Source organism: Bos indicus x Bos taurus, chromosome 9, assembly GCF_003369695.1.
Source record: "Bos indicus x Bos taurus breed Angus x Brahman F1 hybrid chromosome 9, Bos_hybrid_MaternalHap_v2.0, whole genome shotgun sequence".
Classification (NCBI taxonomy): Eukaryota; Metazoa; Chordata; class Mammalia; order Artiodactyla; family Bovidae; genus Bos; species Bos indicus x Bos taurus.
The window spans coordinates 23052457-23073513 of NC_040084.1; the positions used below are offsets into that span (position 1 = coordinate 23052457).

A 21057-nucleotide genomic window follows, 5' to 3' on the forward strand; every position below is an offset into this window, starting at 1 on the left:
TTCTATTCTTTTTTTTTTAATGTTAACCATGCATTTAAAGCATGCACTTTTTTCCCTTGCTAATGATCCTGAGTGCCAATCTCTCCTCTAACCCTGGGCTTCCTCCCTGTACTGAAGCCTGAACACCGCCCCCTCGCCGCCTCCAGCCATTCTGTTGCACAGCAGGCCACTTCCTTTCCGGACACCCCCTCTCCTGTCTCACCACTCTTTCTGTCTTCAGCTTCTGTGAACCAGCACAGCGGAATGCTGGTCGGTCAGACATCACTCCCTAGTTCATCAGAGTACTTCTGGCCAGAAAATTCAACAAGGTTGCCTAAGACAGTGGCTTATTCACCTTTGTTTCCCTTGACCCTAGCGTGGTTTGGACATTTATTCACTTACTCAACACCCCTTTTTTGGGTTCTACAATGTGCTAGGTACTGGGAATAGGACAACGACTAACAGGGCATTTTCTCTGTACGCTGCCCCCACCCCAAGTAGGGGACAGGCAAGAAAAATAGGAATGATCAAGACAGCATTAAAATGACGCTGTACTTACTCATGATAAACATAGGGGACTATGGAAGCAGTGGAGAAGGGCAGGGACTCTCCCAGGCCTAAGCACTAAATAAATGTTATGTAAATAATGAACGGATGAGTCAGTGACATATTGTTTCTGAGACCAGCATTTCAATGATGTTTTATGTTATTTATAGTAAATTAGGGTAAAGCATTGGTATTTGATATACAGGATTTTGATAAGGAGGCCTGCTGCTGCTGCTGCTGCTAATTCGCTTCAGTCGTGTCCGACTCTGTGTGACCCCATAGACGACAGCCCACCAGGCTCCCCCGTCCCTGGGATTCTCCAGGCAAGAATACTGGAGTGGGTTGCCATTTCCTTCTCCAATGCATGAAAGTGAAAAGTGAAAATGAAGTCACTTAGTCGCGTCCGACTCTTAGCAATCCCATGGACTGCAGCCTACCAGGCTCCTCCAACCATGGGATTTTCCAGGCAAGAGTACTGGAGTGGGGTGCCATTGCCTTCTCCGATAAGGAGGCCAGGAGTACGTAAAACAAAAGGCACAGGAGAAAAAAAAAAAAAAAACTCTGTCAATTTTAAGAATAAAAAAAGAATGAAGAGAACAATCTAGTGATGTACGAATACCAGGCAAGAAAGGATCCAACCCACTACAAACACAGATCACTTGATGTAGTAACAGAGTAAAATACAGCTGCTGTCTACCAAGCACCAAAAGTATACAAGGGGATAAAGACATCTAGAAATGATCCCCCTGTGAAGCTGGAACATGCTTAGCATTGGACCAGAGCAGCAAAGCACAGCAGCAGCCCATCTGCTCAGTGTCACTGGAGTGCAGAAGGTGGGCCACCTGCCTGAACGTCATCCAAGTAGAGAGGTCACACCCTGTGTTCATGTGTGAATCTTGGCCAGGCTTCCTATTTTGCCTTAGGAAGGTGTAAGATTATTTTATGGCTAGTTCCTTTTTGAAGCATGTGGACCTGCACTTAATTGGCAATACAGAATCAAGAACTAGAGTCTTGGGAATTTCCTGGCAGTCCAATGGTTAGGACTCTGAGCTTTTGCTGCCACGGCCGAGGGTCTGTTCCCTAGTCAGATCCCGCACCGTGCTTGGCAAGGTCAAGAAACTTTAAAAAGAAATTAAACAAGAAATTATTTAAGAAACAAAAAACAAAACAAAAAAAAAAAAAACCTGAGTCTTTTCCAGAGAAGACAATATCAAACTTAGTCAAAAGTCTAGTCTTCAGAAATGATGTTGAAGAAATAATCCTCTAAAGCAGATGTCAGAAAACTTTCTATATTAAAGGCCAGATGGTGAATATTCAGGTTTTATAGATCATATATGGTCTCCGAGGCACAGTCTACTTTTTCTTTTTCTTAACAACCCTTTAAAAAATATAAAATCTATTCTTAGCTCACAGGCTGTTCCAAAGCAGGCCACAGATTAGATCTGGCTCATGGGCCATGTTTGCCAACCACGGCTCTACAGACACCATTTGTCCAGTTGGTTACTTCAGTGACTTTCAAGCTGAACCGTGCAGTTGGCAATTGGAAGTGTCTCAAAGGAAACCACCAGGTTCCCAGGTCTCCGGCCCCCTATCCCTGGCTTACCACACTTCCCCCTATCCCTTCCCCTTCCCGAAAGACTCAGTTACACAGGGCAGAGAAAGGTAGGCACCTGACCAAGGGCAGGAGCACCACCGCGGCCTGGGGTAGACGTAAGAAACCCCACAGGGGGAGGAGAGTGGCAGCCAGGAGGGCCGCCCAGCGAGGATGCCCCGTCTCACCATGGAGTTTCTGGGCCCGTCTTGGTCTGCTCAGGTGGCCATAACAACACACCACAGAATGGACGGCTTAAACAACATTGATTTCTTATGGTTCCAGAGTCTGGGAAGTTCAAGATCAAGAAGCTGACAGACTCCGCTCTTGGAGAGGGCCTCCATCTTGGCCTTCTGTCTCCTCATATGGCAGGCATAGGAAACTCTGGCGTGTCTTCCTCTAAGGACAGGAATCCCGTCATAGTGGCTCCACCCTCATGACCTCATTGAAAACTGATTATCTCCCACAGGCCCCATCTCCTAACACCCTGGCATTGGGATTTAGGGCTTCAGCATTCCCTGAATTCTTAGGGAACCAAAACATTCAGTCTATAACAGAGCCAAGCAGATGAGGTAGGTGTCAATAAAGAGTGGAGGGAAGGGAAGTAGGAAAGAATGCCAGTGGCAAACTCTACACAGAGTGAAACTTACCGAGTATACTAATACACGGCATGAGGATAGTGGAAGCCAGGATTCGCACGGTGGGAGAACAGCTACAAAGAGGGCAAGGGAGAAAACCACAATGGATCCTGTGGTAGTAGACTAGAATCTGAAACACTGGGCAAAATCATGATTTCCAATGCATATTTTAGGTTAGCACAAAAGTACCTGCACTTTTGCAAGTGCTGAAATTTGCTATTTGATATTGGATTACATTCTAAATAAATGTGATTATGTTATATATCATTTTAATGCACATTCCCAATTTTTTGCCAATGATTTATTACTTGCTATTTATTTTATTTTAGACTATGGAAATGATGCTACAGAAAAAGCAAATTCCAGTGATTTTCTTATTTGAATTCAAAATGGGTTGCAAAGCAGTGGAAACAACTTGCAACACCAACACCACACATGGCCCAGGAACTACTCATGATCATGCGGCGCACTGGTGGTTCAAGAAGTTTTGCAAAGGAGATGAGCCTTGAAGACGAGGAGCGCAGTGGCTGGGCATCAGAAGTTGACAACAACCAACTGAGAGCATCATCGAAACTGATCCTCTTACAACCTCAGGAGAAGTTGCTGAACAACTGGACATCAAGCATTCTACAGTCGTTCAGCATTTGAAGCAAAGTGGAAAGGTGAAAAAGCTTGGTAAGTGAGTGCCTCATGAGCTGACTGAACATCAAAGAAATCATTGTTTTGAAGTGCTGTCTTCTCTTATTCTACACAACAATGAACCATTTCTTCATCGGACTGTGACATGCAACAAAAAATGGATTTTATACAACTGGTGATAACTAGCTCAATGGCTGGACAGAGAAGAAGCTACAAACTACTTCCCAAAGCCAAACTTGCACTAAAAAAAAGGTAGTGGTCACCACTGTTTGGTGATCTGCTGCCCATTTGATCCACTACAGCTTTCTGAACTCTGGCAAAACCATTACATCTGAGAACTATGCTTAGCAAACTGATGGATGCCTGCAAAAGGGAGGGGTCAGCAGAAAGGGCCCTATTCTTCTCCACAACAAGGCCTGACTGCACATCACACAATCAATGCTTCAAAGTTGAACAGATTGGTCTTTGAAGTTTTGCCTCATCTGCCATATTCCCATGAACTCTTGCCAGTACATTTTTTGCAGGGAAAATGCTTCCACAACCAGCAGGAGGCAGAAAATGCTTTCCAAGAGTTTGTCCAATCCCCAAGCACAGATTTTTATGCTATAGGTATAAACAAACTTATTTCTCATTGGCAAAAATGTATTGATTGTAATGGTTCCTAGGGCTTCCCTGGTATCTCAGCTGGTAAAGAATTCACCTGCAATGCAGGAGAACCTGGTTTGATTCCTGGGTTGGGAAGATCCACTGGAGAAGGGATAGGCTACCCACTCCAGTATTCTTAGGGCTTTCCTGGTGGCTCAGTTGGTAAAGAGTCCACCTGCAAAGCAGGAGACCTGGCTTTGATCCCTTGGTTGAGAATATCCCCTGGAGAAGGGAAAGGCTACCCACTCCAGTATTCTGGCCTGGAGAATTCCATGGACTGTATAGTTTGTGGGGTCACAGAGTCAGACACCACTGAGCAACTTGATATAAAATTCATAATTCAAAACCAAAATTACATTTGCACCAAAGTAATAAATAAAGTTAATAAATATAGGTGTATTATGATATATTTACAAACACATACTATACATGAATACATAAGCATAATACATATGCCATACACAGACTAGTTCTGTCTAGTAGAGGGTCTGGGAGAAGTGACACTCCAATAGTAATGAGCACACTCTATACCCAGATCTTGGTTTCTAAAGGTCATTTTCTACTTAAAAACAAATGGAAAAAAAAAAAAGAAACAAAACAGAGTTCCTTGGAAAAAATAACTACATCCAGGATTGGGACAAGAAAAGAATGAGATGAGCCTGAGTCTGGAATATCTTACTGTGAAACTAAGTAAGCTAAGCTAAGTCACTTCAGTCTTGTCCGACTCTGTGCGACCCCATAGACGGCAGCCCACCAGGCTCCCCCGTCCCTGGGATTCTCCAGGCAAGAACACTGGAGTGGGTTGCCATTTCCTTCTCCAGTGCATGAAACTGAAAAGTGAAAGGGAAGTTGCTCAGTCGTGTCTGACTCTTAGTGACCCCGTGGACTGCAGCCCACTAGGCTCCTCCATCCATGGGATTTTCCAGGCAAAGTACTGGAGTGGGGTGCCATTGCCTTCTCCGAAACTAAGTAAAGAAGAAATCAAAGACTAAAAAAAAAAAAAAAAAAGCAAGCAAAGAAACAGACATCATCTTGAAGGGACTTCCCTGGCCATATCTGGTTGTAATTTGAGGAAAAAAAGTAACCCACTGAATGAAACACAACCACCATACTGAGATGGGTGTAAATAACTGAGTGACTGTACCTTAACTAAAAATAATAATAAATAAATAAATCTGAATAAAATGAAAGTATGAGGAGGAATAGGGCATTCCCAAACTCTCAAAGCAGCTCTCCAATTAATACTTATTGATAATGAAAAGAAAAAGGGTAATTTATGGTGAAGAAGCCTGGCAGATACCACCTTATTTAAGTTCTCAAAGTTAACATGAACTTTAATTGAATAAATCAAAATCATGTGCCACAGGATGCAATGAGAACACAGCATCAATTTTGTGATATTCCTGCCAAAGATGTACAACCTGAATCTAATCTTGAGGAAACATAAGACAAAACCAAATGGAGGGATATTCTACAAAATAATTGGGCTGGAATCTTCAAAGCTGTATCATTAAAGTCAAGGAAAACCGAGGACGTCTTCTAGACTGAAAGAGATGAAGAAAACATGGGGATGCAGGGCATCACTCTGAACTGGATTCCTTCGCTTTTATAGATATTAAGTAGACAACTGGAAACACCAGAATAAGGTCAGACTGTAAGACAGCAGTAACACATTTCCCAGTTTTGAGAGTTGCATGCTGGTTGTGTAGGAGAATGTTCTCATTTGTAGGAAAATTCAGAGTAAAAAAAAATATTCAAGAGTGACAGCAACTTACCCTCAAGTTCACGATTGTTTCAAAACAAAGTTTTTGAGACCCTAATTGCCCACACTTTTTACCTGTGAGGCTTTTGTCACTATTCTCTTGTGTTTTTTCAGAAACTGCTTGAACCTACCTAATGACTTCGCATCTCACTGAGTCCAAGCTAGGGTCCTTTCAATGGTCTCTAAGACCCAGTGATATGCTAGAGGCAGTTGTTAAAATTCCAGGTATTATGCAAACCAACTGACCTCACTTTGGTAGTTTGACATCATCTACGGTGAAAGTATTTACACCTCAGGAATCAATAAATGCTGCAGATCAGAAAGGATTTTTGTTTGGTTGGTTTTCCTGGAGGAAGGTCATTGGTTTTCCTGGAGTAGGTCATTTCCTGGTGGTTATTTCCATTTCCTGGAGAGCACATCACTGTAATAGCCTTTACTATGTGCTCCACCGGCCCATCCACATCTCTCTGAACCAAGCACCCCTTCCTATTTCTGTTCTCTCGGAGGGTGACAGTCTTTCACTAGGTATCGTACATTTCCAAACATCACCCCTTTCAGTTTATTGTTCCAATGTTAGTTTTTCATTTGGAATAAAGGGTTGGAATTTTTTTTCCCTATCCCTTTTTCTGTTTTACTTTTCCTAAAGCCTTGTGTGTTTATATTTGTGTGTTTTCGGCCCACCTCTTGCCACCATTAGACTATAAGCTCATTGAGAGCAAATACTTTCATCTTTGCTGTATTTTCATCTAGCTGTATACCTAGCACCTAGAATCTTAGTTTGGGCCCTAGAACAGGAACTCTGTAAACATCTTGGATTTAATGAATGGCCAAGGTTTATCCCAGGAATGATAAGATGGTTTAACATAAATAGATTTTCCTAATGCAATTCACATATATAAAGAATAAAGGGAAAAAAATAGGACCATCACAATACGTGCAGAAATCATTACAGAAAACACAGTGTCTATTCATGATGAAAACCTTTAGTAAACTAGGAATATCCCATGGACGGAGGAGCCTGGTAGGCTACAGTCCATGGGGTCGCTAGGAGTTGGACACGACTGAGCGACTTCACTTTCACTTTTCACTTTCCTGCATTGGAGAAGGAAATAGCAACCCACTCCAGTTCTTGCCTGGAGAATCCCAGGGACTCGGGAGCCTGGTGGGCTGCCGTCTCTGGGGTTGCACAGAGTCGGACATGACTGAAGCGACTTAGCAGCAGCAGCAGCAGCAGAAAGGGACTATGCAATGTACCAAACAGACTTTTTCCAAAAAGTCAAAATTATCACACTTAATGATGAGATGCTAGAAGTATTTCTTTTAGGATTAGGAAAAGAATAATAATATCATTTACACTAACTGTAAATAGACTAAAAATTCCAATTAAAATAAAGAGACTGTCAGAATGGATTTTTTTTTTTAAACTCCACTTAATACAAGCTTTTAAAATTTTACATATAAAGACACAGGTTGAGAGTAAAAGGGTAAAAAAGACATAACATGAAAACAGTGTAGTTAGCTGATTTCTGACAAATATACTGAGTTATTTCAATGAAAGAAATGACAGCTATTTAATTAACGGTGATGGAACAAATGGAGATATTCTTAAAAAAAAAAACTTTGGCACCTACCTGATGCCAAATGCAAAAAGTAATTTGACATGATCACAGACCTAAATGTAAATGGTAAAACAATGCAATTCCTAGAAAATAGACATAGGAAAAAGTCTTACGACTTGGAGGTAGGCAAAGATTTCTTAAGACACAAAAAACACCAATTGTTAAAGAAAAAAAGGTGCAGTACACTGGACTTCACTATGCTTAAGACTTTCTGTTCATCAAAAGGCACTATTAAGAAAATTAAAAGATAAGCTACAGATAAGGAGAGAATAGTCTCATACTCACAGGCACAAACAAAAAAGATCTTATTTCCAGACTATACAAAGAACTCTTTAAAATTCAACAATAAGACAACCGGATATTAGAAGACACTTGACAAAAGAACATATATGAATGACCAAAAAGCAAATGAAAAGGTGCCCAACATTATTAATCTTGTATTTAATTAATAAATCTTGTATTTAATTAATACAAATTAAAATGACAATGAGATACTACTTTAATCCACTGCTGCTGCTGCTGCTAAGTCGATTCAGTTGTGTCCAACTCTGTGCAACCCCAGAGACGGCAGCCCACCAGGCTCCCGAGTCCCTGGGATTCTCCAGGCAAGAACACTGGAGTGGGCTGCCATTTCCTTCTCCAATGCAGGAAAGTGAAAAGTGAAAGTGAAGTCGCTCAGTCGTGTCTAACTCCTAGCGACCCCATGGACTGCAGCCCACCAGACTCCTCCATCCATGGGATTTTCCAGGCAAGAGTACTGGAGTGGGGTGCCATCGCCTTCTCCGACTTTAATCCACTAGATTAGCTAAAATCCAAAACTGACAACACTCAATGCGGACTAGAAAGTGAATGTGTTGGAATTCTTTTTTTTTTTTTTTCCCCCTGGCTAGAGTATAAACTGGTATAAACAGCTTTGGAGAACACTTCCTTCAGCAGTTTCCCATTAAGTAAAGTCATCTAGATGGCACTAGTTATAAAGAATCTGCCTGCCAGTGCAGGAGACACAAGAGATATGGATTTGATCCCTGGGTCAGGAAGATCTCCTGGAGTAGGAAGTGGCAACCCACTCCAGTATTTCTGCCTGGAAAGCTCCATGGGCAGAGGGGGCTGGTGGGCTACAGTCAATGGGGCCGCAAAGAGTCAGACATGGCTGAGCACATACCGTATGACCCAGCACAAATACAACAATGTACAAGTTTTATTCATAATAAGCTGGCTTGAGAATCACACAAAATATCCAGCAATAGAAGAATGAATAATGAATTGTCATATATTCATACAGTGGAAAACTACTTGGCAGGAAAAAAATGAACGGACTATTGAGCCATGTGATAACATATTAATAGATGAAACATGAATCTCAGAAACACAGTAGAAGAAACCAGAAACAAACAAGTACATACTATATGAATCCATTTATGCATGATTCAAGAAATGGCAAACTGATCTTTGCTGAATGAAATTAGAATAGTAGTTACTTTTTGGGTTGGAGCAATTGACTGGTGGTAAAGCTCAACAGCCAAAGAACACTAGGGACAATGAAACGTTAGGTTTCTTAACTAGCTTAAAGAAGGAAGAGTTATCCAGGGGAAGCATGAAGGGTTCCTTTGATGAGGGGAAGTAAGGATGTTGTCTTGTTTCCTTTTGCCTAAGGTTTTGGGCTCAGAATAACTTTACAAGGTGAATTTGAATTGGACATGAAGCACTTCTTTGAACTCATGATTTGAGAAAGGGAAGACACAGCAGAAAAAGAGAAAGAAAGAATCCCTATTTTACAATTGAAAAAAATCAAATTAAAGGATTCTACTCTGGTGAAGTAAAGCTAGGATTGAAACCAGTGCTCATGCCAAATGCAAAACCACTACACCGGGTACCTGGCTGGTGTCAGGGAAAGAGAAGGCTAAGCATCAGAGTGAAGTCTACCTTCAGAGTGGTTCTGTGTAATCAACTTCTCAGGATTTTAACATCTAACTCACTCTACTTGAAACAGTGGTCACAGTGAACAGTCGAGGTACCATACATCACCAAACCAAACAGGAGAACACTTTTCCTGAAAGTTTTATGTCTGTGTAATGAACAGCAAGTTATTGCAGATTTCTTCTTGGAACTACGAATATGAAAGAAAGAAACAGCTCCAAAAAGAAGCCTGAAACCCTTGCTAGCTGTTCACGGAAGACACATTTATTGAACGGGTGCGTGCGTTCCTCTGCATAGAGAACAGCTTGTGCAGAAACCAAACCAACAACAAAAGGAGTATATTTACAAAATAGGAAATTCTCATATTAGAACAGATAACGAGGATCCCAAAGGGGCAATGTATTTTTTGCACTGTTTTGTTGGAAGCATGGGGCACTGTCAAAAGTGTTGCACATTAGGGATCCTCAAACTTTAATGTGCATCTGAATCCCGGGAATCGTGAAGTTCCGATTCAGCAGGTCGGCTATGGGGTTGAGACCATGCATTTCTAGAAAGCCCCCGGGTGATGCTAACTGGGAAGAAGGTGAGGCGGGGTGGGCAACCGGGGCGCGCGGTTTGCATGTGTGGAGAGGGTACTCCACTTTAAGGAACCCAGAGGCTCGCTCTAAGCAACTGGAAAAAAGAAATTCAAAACCCTATCCTTCCGAGAGAGGCGGAGCCGGCCGGGGCGGCGTTAAAGCGAGGACGGCTGCGCCTGGGAGGCCAGACTCCACCGCCCGCCTTACCCCAGAATCAGCAGCGCGCTCTGCAGCCGTCTCCGCACCTCCAGGAACACGCGCGCCTCCGCTGCAACCGCCGCCATGCGGACGCTCAGCCGAGAGCTCTGGAGACCCGGCCACCGGGGCCGGAAAGCGGCTGCACGTGCGGCTTGAGCAGGAACCGCGGCCGCGGTGGCGGCCGCGCGGGCCTCTAGGACCTGGAGCTCGGGTGCCCGCCAGCCCACAGCGCCACCTGCCGGGCGGAGAGCGCGCCGCCGCGTGGATTCCATCAGTGAGAGTGAGCGCTTTCAAAGCCGGCCTTTGGGTCAGAGCTCAGAGAAAAGGTGGGAACGGGGAAGCCAAACTGTTCTTCCACTCCGCTTCTTAAGGGCGCGACCTGATGCACCAGGCTCCCTGTAAATGACCTTCAAGGTCGGACCCCAGAACACTGCTTTGGGTAGCTTGGGGAGAGATGAGACTGGACGAGAGGGGTAGGCAAGCATTTATCCCCAGCAGGGTCTAGAGCCCAATTCCTCACCCCAGATGCACTTTACCTTCAATTTGGTTTTGTTTTAATGCACTATAGTCTCTTTGGTTTTTTGTTTTGTTTTTATAAATCCTGGTCTGTGTTTGATAGTTCTCCTCTGTCTTGAGGCAACAAATGGCCAGGACTGACTTAGCTGCCGCTTCCCAATTTAGACCAGAAGGCTCCAGAATGGAAAGGGTTGCAAAACTTTGAGAAGTTCTCTGTTGTCTGCACAAGAGAGAGTATGGTTAAGTCCAGTATCATGAAGCACAGGATTAAGCATTCCCATAACCTGTGTTATTTTGTTTCTGATGTTTTATTTTTTTGATTAGAGTATAATTGCTTTATAATGTTGTGTTTGTTTCTGCTGAACAACAACCTGAATTAGCTATGTGTGTGTCAGTGTATCTATCTATCTATCTATATATATGTATCTCCTCCCTCTTGAGTCTCCCCCAGTCCTACCCCTCTAGGTCATAACAGAGAACTAAGCCAAGTTCCCTGTGCTATACAGCTGCTTCCCACTAGCTATCTGTTTTACACATGGTAGTGTATATCTTCAAAAACAAGATAGCATATATGTGTGTGTGTGTGTTAGTCGCTCAGTTCTGTCCGACTCTTTGCAATCCCACGAAATATACATGCATGTGTGCATGCATGCTCCGTGGCTTCAGGCTTGTCCGACTCTGTGTGACCCTATGGACTGTAGCCTGCCAGGTTCCTCTGTCCCTGGGATTCTCCAGGCAAGAATACTGGAGTGGGTTGCCATGCCTTCCTCCAGGGGATCTTCCTGAACCAGGGATCAAACCTGTGGCGTCTCCTGCATTTTCTGTATTGCAGGAGGATTCTTTACCACTAAGCCACCCAGGAAGCCCCATATACATACATACATACATACATACATACATACATACATACATGCTGCTGCTGCTGCTAAGTTGCTTCAGTCGTGTCCGACTCTGTGCGACCCCAGAGACGGCAGCCCACCAGGCTCCCCCGTCCCTGGGATTCTCCAGGCAAGAACACTGGAGTGGGCTGCCATTTCCTTCTCCACATACATACATACATATATATATATAGAGAGAGAGAGTAGTATTTACATAATATATGCGGTGCTGTGCTTAGTTGCTCAGTCCTGTCCGACTCTTATGTGACACCAGGCTCCTCTGTCCATGGGGATTCTCCAGGCAAGAATACTGGAGTGGGTTGCCATGCCCCCCTCCAGAGATCTTCCCAACCCAGACATTGAACCCAGGTCTCCCACATTGCAGGCAGATTCTTCACCATCTGAGCCACCAGGGAAACCCAAGAATACTGGAGTTAGGTAGCCTAGCCCTTCTCCAGGGAATCTTCCTGACGCAGGAATCGAAGCAGGATCTCCTGCATTACAAGCGGATTCTTTACCAGCTGAGCTACCAGGGAAGCCCTTACATTATATATATATATATATATATATATATATACATACACACACACACACACACACACACATATATCTACAAGTTTGTTCTCTATGTCTGCCTCTCTATCCTGCCCTACAAATAGTCTAATCAGTACTATTTTTCTAGATTTCATATGTATGCGTTAATACACAGTATTTTTCTGACTCCATGCTATATGACAGACTTTAGGTTCATTCACATCACTACAAATGACCCACTTTCGTTCCTTTTTATGGTTGAGCAATATTCCATCATATATGTATACTATATCTTCTTTATCCATTCATCTGTAGATGGACTTTTAGATTGCTTCTGTGTTCTGGCTTTTGTAAATAGTGATGCAGGAGAAGGCAATGGCACCCACTCCAGTACTCCTGCCTGGAAAATCCCATGGATGGAGGAGCCTGGAAGGCTTCAGTCCATGGGGTCGCTGAGGGTTGGACACGACTGAGTGACTTCACTTTCACTTTTCACTTTCATGCATTGGAGAAGGAAATGGCAACCCACTCCAGTGTTCTTGCCTGGAGAATCCCAGGGACAGGGGAGCCTGGTGGGCTGCCGTCTATGGGGTTACACAGAGTTGGACACGACTGAAGTGACTTAGCAGCAGCAGCAGTGAACATTAGGATACATGGTTTTCTCAGGATATATGCCTAGTAGTGGGATTGTTAGGTCATTTGGTAGTTTTTAGTTTTTTAAGGAACTTTAATTGTTCTCCATGGTGATTGTATCAATTTGTATTCCCTCCAAGAATGCAAGAGTTCTCTTCTCTCCACACTCTCTCCATAAGCATTCCTATAACTTTTGAAAAGAGGAAGATGAGAATGACTCTATATGTACATTTCTACTCTTCACTTTTGCAAAAGTAAAAACGGACTCAGGGAAATCTGTAATCTCATTGTTACTGTTACTGGCTAGGGTTCTTGGCATCCTTGCTGCTGCTGCTGCTGCTGCTAAGTCGCTTCAGTCGTGTCCGACTCTGTGCAACCCCAGAGACGGCAGCCCACCAGGCTCCCCCGTCCCTGGGATTCTCCGGGCAAGAACACTGGAGTGGGTTGCCATTTCCTTCTCCAATGCATGAAAGTGAAAAGTGAAAGTGAAGTCATTCAGTCGTGTCCGACTCCTAACCACCCCATGGACTGTAGCCCATCAGGCTCCTCCATCCACAGGATTTTCCAGGCAAAAGTACTGGAGTGGGGTGCCATTGCCTTCTCCGCTTGGTATCCTTACTGAATAGAAATTGACCTGAAGCCAGACAAGAAATCCAGGCAAGGCTTTATTGGGCCCCCTGTTGCAGGAAGAGGGAGTGGTCTCCCACTTTTTGGTCTCTTTGTATCTCTTGTCCAGAATTTGCCCTAACTGCACATGCACACAGCTACTTTTAGTCCCATATAGTTTGTTTGTATTTTGTTGCTGGAGGAGAGGTGTGTCCAGGAGCAAGCATTGCAGCACTGCAGCAAAGGGTCCCGGGTCCGAGGCCTGTCTCACTACTGGCAGATGATTTTGGAACGTTTGACCCAGTAAAGGATCCAGTATAATGTAAGTACTTATCATGGGAAAATATTAAAATGTAAGGCCAAGGTAGAATTATAACGATTATTTTAAAACAAGAGGCTTAAAAAAAAAAAAAAAACCCAGAAACAATGATTACTTGTATGTAGAAAATTGTATTAATATGTTTATTGATTTTCCATTTTATCATTTTGAAGTCATAATTATTACACTGAACAGGTTAATTTGAATATTTTGTAAGCAAATAATAAAGTCATGTTCCTAAAGATACTAGTTCAAGACATTTTTTTCTAAAATCCATATTTGGAGTTATTAAAGTTTATTGTTTTGCCTCACAAATTCCTGTATCCATCAGAATAATTCAAAATCATGGATGAAGGTAAAAGCGCAGTTAAAAGAAGTTTACTGCTATTTCATCTCCATGGTGACAAAAGATGATGGTTTTGATGGAAGAAAATTTCACATATTAAGAAAGATGCTGGCTTATACATGATTTAACTGGAACTTTAGGCTAACCCAAACAGCCTATTTGTGGCCTATTAAATATGCACTGGGGATCTCCCTGGTGATCCAGGGATATTAAGACTATGCTTCCACTGCAGTGAGCATGGGTTCAATCCCTGGTCAGGGAACTAAGATCCCAAGTGCTAACTAGTATAGCCAAAAAAAAAAAAAAAAGCATCATACATCTACTTCAACCATTAAAGTAAAAAATGCATTAAAAAATCGAGGATTTGTGGTTCAGATATTCCAAAGGGAGCCACGTGGCCACCATGGTCATGGTTTCAGACATGTGCTTGTATTACTGAGAAATTTTCTGAACTGTATCACATCCAAGGACACCAATGAGCCTTGCTGCCAGCAGCTGCCAGTTGCAACTTTATAGTCTCAAGCTCTCCTCTTGTACTATGTAACCATTTCAGACCTCAGTCAACCCTTACATGACAAGCACCCTTCTTTGTCAGCTCCAATCCTAATTATTGACAAATATCTTATGATTTGGGGACCTTCTGCCTTTATAACCCACCCCCATTTTGTAGTCCAGTGGAAAAATTCAAGTGCTTCTTGAATCTATCTCTCCGAGGTTATGGTCATCAATTTGGCTTAAACAAAACTCTTTTCTCTTCCTTACATATATATGCTATATTAATTTATTATTTTTCTCCATTGTTTTGGCTCCTCCTATCTTCCACCTTTAATGTTCAAGGCCATTAAGTGCTTAAGTACTAACATATATTGAAATATGTAACATTCTTTCTTTTTCTTTTCTTTTCTTTTTTTTTTTTGTGCACTGGGCCTCTTGCAGGATCTTAGTTCCCAGACCAGGGCTTGAACTTGGATCACGGCAGCAAAAGTGCAGAATTCTAGGCACTGTACCAGCTGGGAATTTCCTATGTAACATTCTTAATGCAGCATTCTCTTCACAATTTATGTTTGATTATTTTTAAGAATTGTTATATTTGATATATAGTCACATTTGCAAAAGAAACCATATTTGACCCTACATTTTAGGCACCAGGGTGCAATTCTCCTTGTAACTACGTGATTCTCGAGTTCTGCAATCAGAATAGCTCCTAATGTGATAGCAACTATTTGTTTTCTAACTTCCCAAGTCTTTTAATCTCTCTAGGTTTGGAGTTCCTCACATTAAATATTGAGGAATCAGTTAAACAATTTAAATAAACACTTAAATCGTTGCTTGAAGAATATTTAAAAGTTATTTTCAACTCCTAGCATCCCTTCCATCTCTTCATCCATCCTGATGAGGCTGACACCGGCGAATGGAAAACACCGGCTACAGGTCTACTCGGTTCATTGGTGACGATGGGCCGCTTCCGCGATAGTCCGCTTGAGGGCGCTGCGGCGACAACGAGCGCCGGGAGGCGAGGAACGGACCGGGGGCGGGGATGGAGGGCCACGGACGTCGACGCCGGCGTGGGCGCGGGCGCGGTGCACACTGGGAGCTGTCACTAGGCCGTCCGGCTCCCGACCTCCGTGTCGCTGCCGCGGTTGCCAGGAGAGCGGCGCCGGCAGGAGCGGCCGAGCCCCCGGCAGGTAACAGCGTCCCCGCCCCGCCTCCCCCAGCGCGGCTGCGAGGCCGCGGCCTCCGGCTCGGAGCGGCCTCCCCGGCCCGGCTAGTCCCTGAGCCGCTGGGACGCCCGGTTGGTCCGCCCGCGGTAGCCTCGGGGGTGTTGCCGCCTGAACCCCGCCTGGAAGCCGCGAAACCCGCCGGCCGCCCGCCCCGTGGTTTCCATGAAGGCGGGACTGGCGGGCCGGGGCCGGGCGGCGGCGGCCGCGCGAGGGCGGCCCGGGGCCCCGGGGGCCAGAGGCGGAGCCGGGGCGTCGGGTGGCCGGGCCGAGCCTCCTGCGCAGGGGGCGCGCGGTACGCGGGGTTGGGGCGGCGGTCGCACCTGTGTGAGCAGATCGCGCGGACTCACTTCTTTGTTGGAATCGAGGCATCATCATACTGTCTCTTGCATTTGGAGGGGTTCATGATTGAAGAGACGAGAATGCCCGCCCTGGTTAATAGTCCATGTAGAGGGTGGGGGGTGGGGGCTGGAAAGGAGTGTAGAAGTTTATTAGAGGAAGTCACATTAGTCATAAGGAAGTTGTTAACAGGCATCACCTTTGATTCTCAAGCCTTTTAAAGTTGCACCATAACAATAGTCACTTGTTAGTTTTCCTTCATTCTCGCCTACCCAGGGGAGGAAAGGGGAGTAACACACAACTACTCTTTTAAAGTCAAATACATTATGTTTTGGTTATTCCTACACTTACAGAGTTCTGTAGGGTTTGAGAAAGAAAGATGGGAAAAATCTGGAGACTAAAGCAGTCAAAACATTTTTTAAAATAAATACAAAAAAGGAAACTTAAGTTTTTGCCTGACAAGTAAGCCCTGAACTGTAGAAGGACAAAGATCCCTTAGTTTTGATGGTATTGGCTGACTTGATGTAGACATTATTATGTCTTGTGTTTTACTGTGGATTACACGTCAGTTTTATGTGCTGACTCTTCACCTGATAAACAACGGCTATTTCCTTGCGCTGACAGAAGTTACAACTAGAGTAAATTAAAACCAGTTGTAGTACCAGTGCTTTCTTTTAAAATGATTACTTTCAGCTGCTCAGAACTAAATCATTCCCCAGAATTTAGTAGACAATAGCAGATCTCCGGGTGACCCTGATTATTAGGAGCCAGAGACTAGACTGTAAGAAGTAAAAATATCTAACTTAATATACAAACCTGGAAATGTAATAGCGTAACCAAAATGTAAATATAAAGTGAAAGTGAAGTCGCTCAGTGGTGTCCGACTCTTTGTGACCCCATGGACTTGTAGCCTATCAGGCTCCTCAGTCCATGGAATTTTCCAGGCAAGAGTACTGGAGTGGGGTGCCATTTCCTTCTCCACGGATCTTCCCAACGGAGGGATCAAACCCGGGTCTCCCGCATTGCAGGCAGACAGAATTAAATGTTTGAGTATATGCAGTCAAAGAAGTCCTATTTAGTAGTTAAACTACGTGAAAGAACTCTGGTCTGGAAAGGAGAGATTTCATTCAAGACCTTTGTTCTGCTGACCGGGTGTTATCTATCTAGGCCTCAGTTTTGTCATCTAAGAGAATTTCATAGAATCAGAGTTTTCCAAACTATTTTCCCTGAACACTCTTCTGAATCCATTAATGCTCTTACTACCTCCAAACAGAGTTCTGTAGCAAATAATATGGGAGCAGGCATGTCCTGTGCTTAGCTGCTCAGTCGTGTCCAAATCTTTGCAACCCCTTGGACTGTAGCCTGCCAGGCTCCTCTGTCCTTAGGGATTCTCCAGGCAAGAATACTGGAGTGGGTTGCCATGCTCTCCTCCAGAGGATCTTCCCAATCCACGGATCAAACCTGGTTCTTCTGCATCACAGGCAGATTCTTTACCTTATTCTTACCAGGCAAGCTCAGTATGGAAGAACATTGGTTTAGATCAGGCTTAACTTTTCATTTGCTTTTAACCACAAGACTTCTAGCCCTACTGTGCTAATACACACATAAACTTCCAGAGTGGAAGCTTCCAGGGAAAGGTTATTGAAGCATTTCTCAAACGTACATGGCCAGAGAGCGAATTTTGTCGTGGCCAACATGTTAACATCTCCTGGAGTATAATTACATAGAATACCCATTTGAAAATTACTGTAGTTGAGCAGACTCCCCTTTCATCTCTAAAATTTCCTACATTATATGCTTCTGTGGCCTTCAGCTTAAGCTTGCTAGAGCATGAAGATCAAATGCCAACTCGCTAGACCAAAAGGCTTCTATTTGCCTTAGTACTGTAACAAGGATTCACATGGGTTACTGTGAACTTTAATGCATTAATTTATGACAGAAGGGCATCTTCTTTTTTCTGGCCTCTTGATGCTTCTCTATAACTGTAATTACCTCATTTTGGAATTTGATTTTATGGTTAAGTTATTGATCTTATTAAGAGTAGCATTATAAAGTTTTGACAAGTAAAGACTTGTCACGTATTCTTAAAAACTGAAATGTGACAAAAACCACGTGAAATGTACTTGATAACTAAATAATTTTAAGAGCTAGATCTCTGGAAAAAGTTAAAGGTTACAATGTAAAGTCTAAGGCAGTTATTTCTAAATTGCGTAGGAACAAGATGTAAGTGTTGAATACAGTCTCCAACTCTTTTGCAAAATTCTGTCCGGTGTCAGTAGCACACAACTAGTGTGGCTGCTTCTGTCTATTCTTTGTTGGTTTGTTAGGGGTGAGTACTGTTAATATGTTAATGTGCTCTTTTGTTTGAGGCAATGAGGCACAGTGCAAATATTTTTAATAGGCAGGCCATAATTTTTGTAAGTTCTCTTGCTGAGAAGAAACTCTTAAGTAGAAGTAGTAGTCATTGTTCACTCGCTCGGTCAAGTCTGACTCTTTGTGACCCGAAGGACTGCATTGTAGCACAACAGGCTTCCCTGTCCTTCAGTATGTCCCAGACTTTGCTCAAACTCATGTTCATTGAGTCAGTGATGCCATCCAACCATCTCATGCTCTGTTGCCCCCTTCTTTTCCTGCCCTCAATCTTTCCCAGCATCAGGATCTTTTCCAGTGAATCAGCTCTTCACATCAGGTGGCCAAAGTATTGGAATTTCAGCTTCAGCATCAGTCCTTCCAATGAATATTTAGGACTGATTTCCTTTACAATTGACTGGTTTAATCTCCTTGCAGTCCAAGGGACTCAAGAGTCTTCTCTAGCACCATAGTTTGAAAGCATCAGTTCTTCAGCATTCAGCCTTCTCTGGTCCAACTCTCACATCCATACATGACTACTGGAAAAACCATAGCTTTGACTAGGCAGGCCTTTTTTGGCAAAGTGATGTCTCCACTTTTTAATGCATTATCTAGATTTGTCATAGATATTCTTTCAAGGAGCAAGCATCTTTTAATTTCGTGGCTGCAGTCACTGTCCACAGTGATTTTAGAGACCAAGAAAATAAAGTCTGTCACTGTTTCCACTTTTCCCCCATCTGTTGGCCATGAAGTGGTGGGACCAGATGCCTTAATCTTAGTATTTTGAATGTTGAGTTTTAAGCCAGCTTTTGCACTTTTCCTCTTTTACCTTCGTCAAGAGGCTTTTTATTTTTAGTTCCTTTTCGCTTTCTGCCATTAGGATGGTGTCATCTGCTTATCTCAGGTTATTGATATTTCTCCCCACAATCTTGATCCAGCTTGTGATTCATCCAGCCCAGCATTTCACATGATGTACTCTGCATGTAAATTAAATAAGCAGGGTGACAAAATACAGCCTTGATGTACTCTTTCCCAATTTGGAACCAGTCTGTTGTTCCATATCCGGTTCTGACTGTTGCTTCTTGACCTGCATACAGATTTCTCAGGAGGTTGGTAAGGCGGTCTGGTATTCCCATCTCTTTAAGAATTTTCCACAGTTTGTTGTGATCCACACAGTCAAAAGCTTTAGTAGTCAGTGAAGCAGATGTTTTTGTGGAATTCTCTTGCTTTTTCTGTGATCCAGCAGATGTTGGCAATTTGATCTCTGGTTCTTCTGCCTTTTCTAAACCCAGCCTTTGCATCTGCAAGTTCTCGGTTCACGTACTGTTGAAGTATGGACTGCTATTTTTGTGTACAGCTTTTATTGAAAATGTATTATATGCAAGTGAGTACTTTTGATCCCCTTCTCCAGATTGGGATTTCCCTTCTTGTATTGTGTTTACCTCCCCTTCCCCAAGATATCCAAGCCTGAAGCCTCAATGATTGTTCATTGCATAGGTCAAAGATACGGTATCACACTTACCAAGGAAAAATTTACATGTAATAATGTGCACTCGTTTTATGTGTACATTACATACACACTCATGTAACCACCACCACAATCAAGATTTGGAACATGTCACCCACCACTCAGGCCTGTATTGTTATGTCTTTGTTCTCTTTGAATTTCTCCCTGTTTCTACATGTGTGAATCATAACTATTAAGTTCTAGCTCAAGCGCCACTTTGTGAATCTTTTTTGCCTTCTTTCTGGCTTTCAGATTTACATTTCTTTGAACATTTTTTCCTATCCTTCATGATGGCAAAACCAATGGCATGCTCATGGTAAGCACTTCTATTTGTTGACCAAATGGATAAGTGCAGTATTTCTCAAACTTGTTTAAATCATTCTTATATCATCTTCAAACTTTTCACCCATGTCTGCATACATCCTGTATTTGTTGTGTTGTTCAGTCATTAAGTCTTTCTGACTCTTTGTGACCCCATGGACGGCAGCACACCAGGCTTCTTTGTTCTCCACTATCTCCTGGAGTTTGCTCAAATTCATGTCTGTTGAGTCATTGATGGCTACTAACCATCTCATCCTCTGCCACACCCTTCTCCTTTCGCCTTCAGTCTTTCCCAGCATCAGGGTCTTTTCCAATGAGTCAGTTGTTTGCATCAAGAGGCCAGAGTATTGGAGCTTCAGCATCATTCCTTCTAGTGAATACTTTCTGTATACTTATTTCATATTTATCAGTGGAATTATTAACATAATTTTTAAAGGAAACTTGAAGTAACCACCATAAATAAAAAAACAGGTATCTGAGACATCCTGAAGTAGTCAGAGGAGCTGAAAAAGGAAGGAAGGGAGAATGACTTCCTCACCTGATTCAGTGTCACTTAAGTCACTTTTTAAAAAATGTCTCCTCTTTTATGGAGTTTTACATGAAGAGACAAGAAAATGAATTCCCTACTTTTGTTCTATAGAATACACTGTATCTCAACTAGTTGAGGTTATTTACCGGCATAGATGTGTATGATGCACTCAGTGTCTAAATTGCCAGTATTTTGTGTTCATGAACAACGAATTCAGGTGAATAGACTTATTTAGTTTGGTACTACTGTTTTCCAAAAACTAATTTACCTGACTGGTGATACTAGGTTTATCAGAGCAATAACTTGGTGCTCAGTCAGGGGTCAGATTACTGTTAATCGAAAGTTCTGGG

The 21057-nt window shown here is 43.0% G+C and overlaps 2 protein-coding genes across 7 annotated transcripts in view; one reads left to right on the forward strand and one right to left on the reverse strand.

Annotated features, from left to right (window-relative positions):
* Window positions 1–10309, reverse strand: part of UBE3D (ubiquitin protein ligase E3D) — a 166926-nt gene extending 156617 nt beyond the window's left edge. The window contains exon 1 of the mRNA XM_027551004.1: window positions 10122–10309. Within this exon, the coding sequence (XP_027406805.1) occupies window positions 10122–10198 (77 nt within the window). The 5' untranslated portion in view covers window positions 10199–10309. The remainder of the gene's footprint in view (window positions 1–10121) is intronic.
* Window positions 10310–15518: 5209 nt separating this feature from the next.
* DOP1A (DOP1 leucine zipper like protein A) overlaps window positions 15519–21057 on the forward strand; it is a 125697-nt gene continuing 120158 nt past the window's right edge. For 4 of the 6 annotated variants that reach the window (XM_027551006.1, XM_027551008.1, XM_027551007.1 and 1 more), the window contains exon 1: window positions 15519–15629. The gene's annotated coding sequence lies outside the window, so the exon portion shown is untranslated. The remainder of the gene's footprint in view (window positions 15630–21057) is intronic. The other 2 variants (XM_027551009.1, XM_027551011.1) reach the window with 1 other exon arrangement.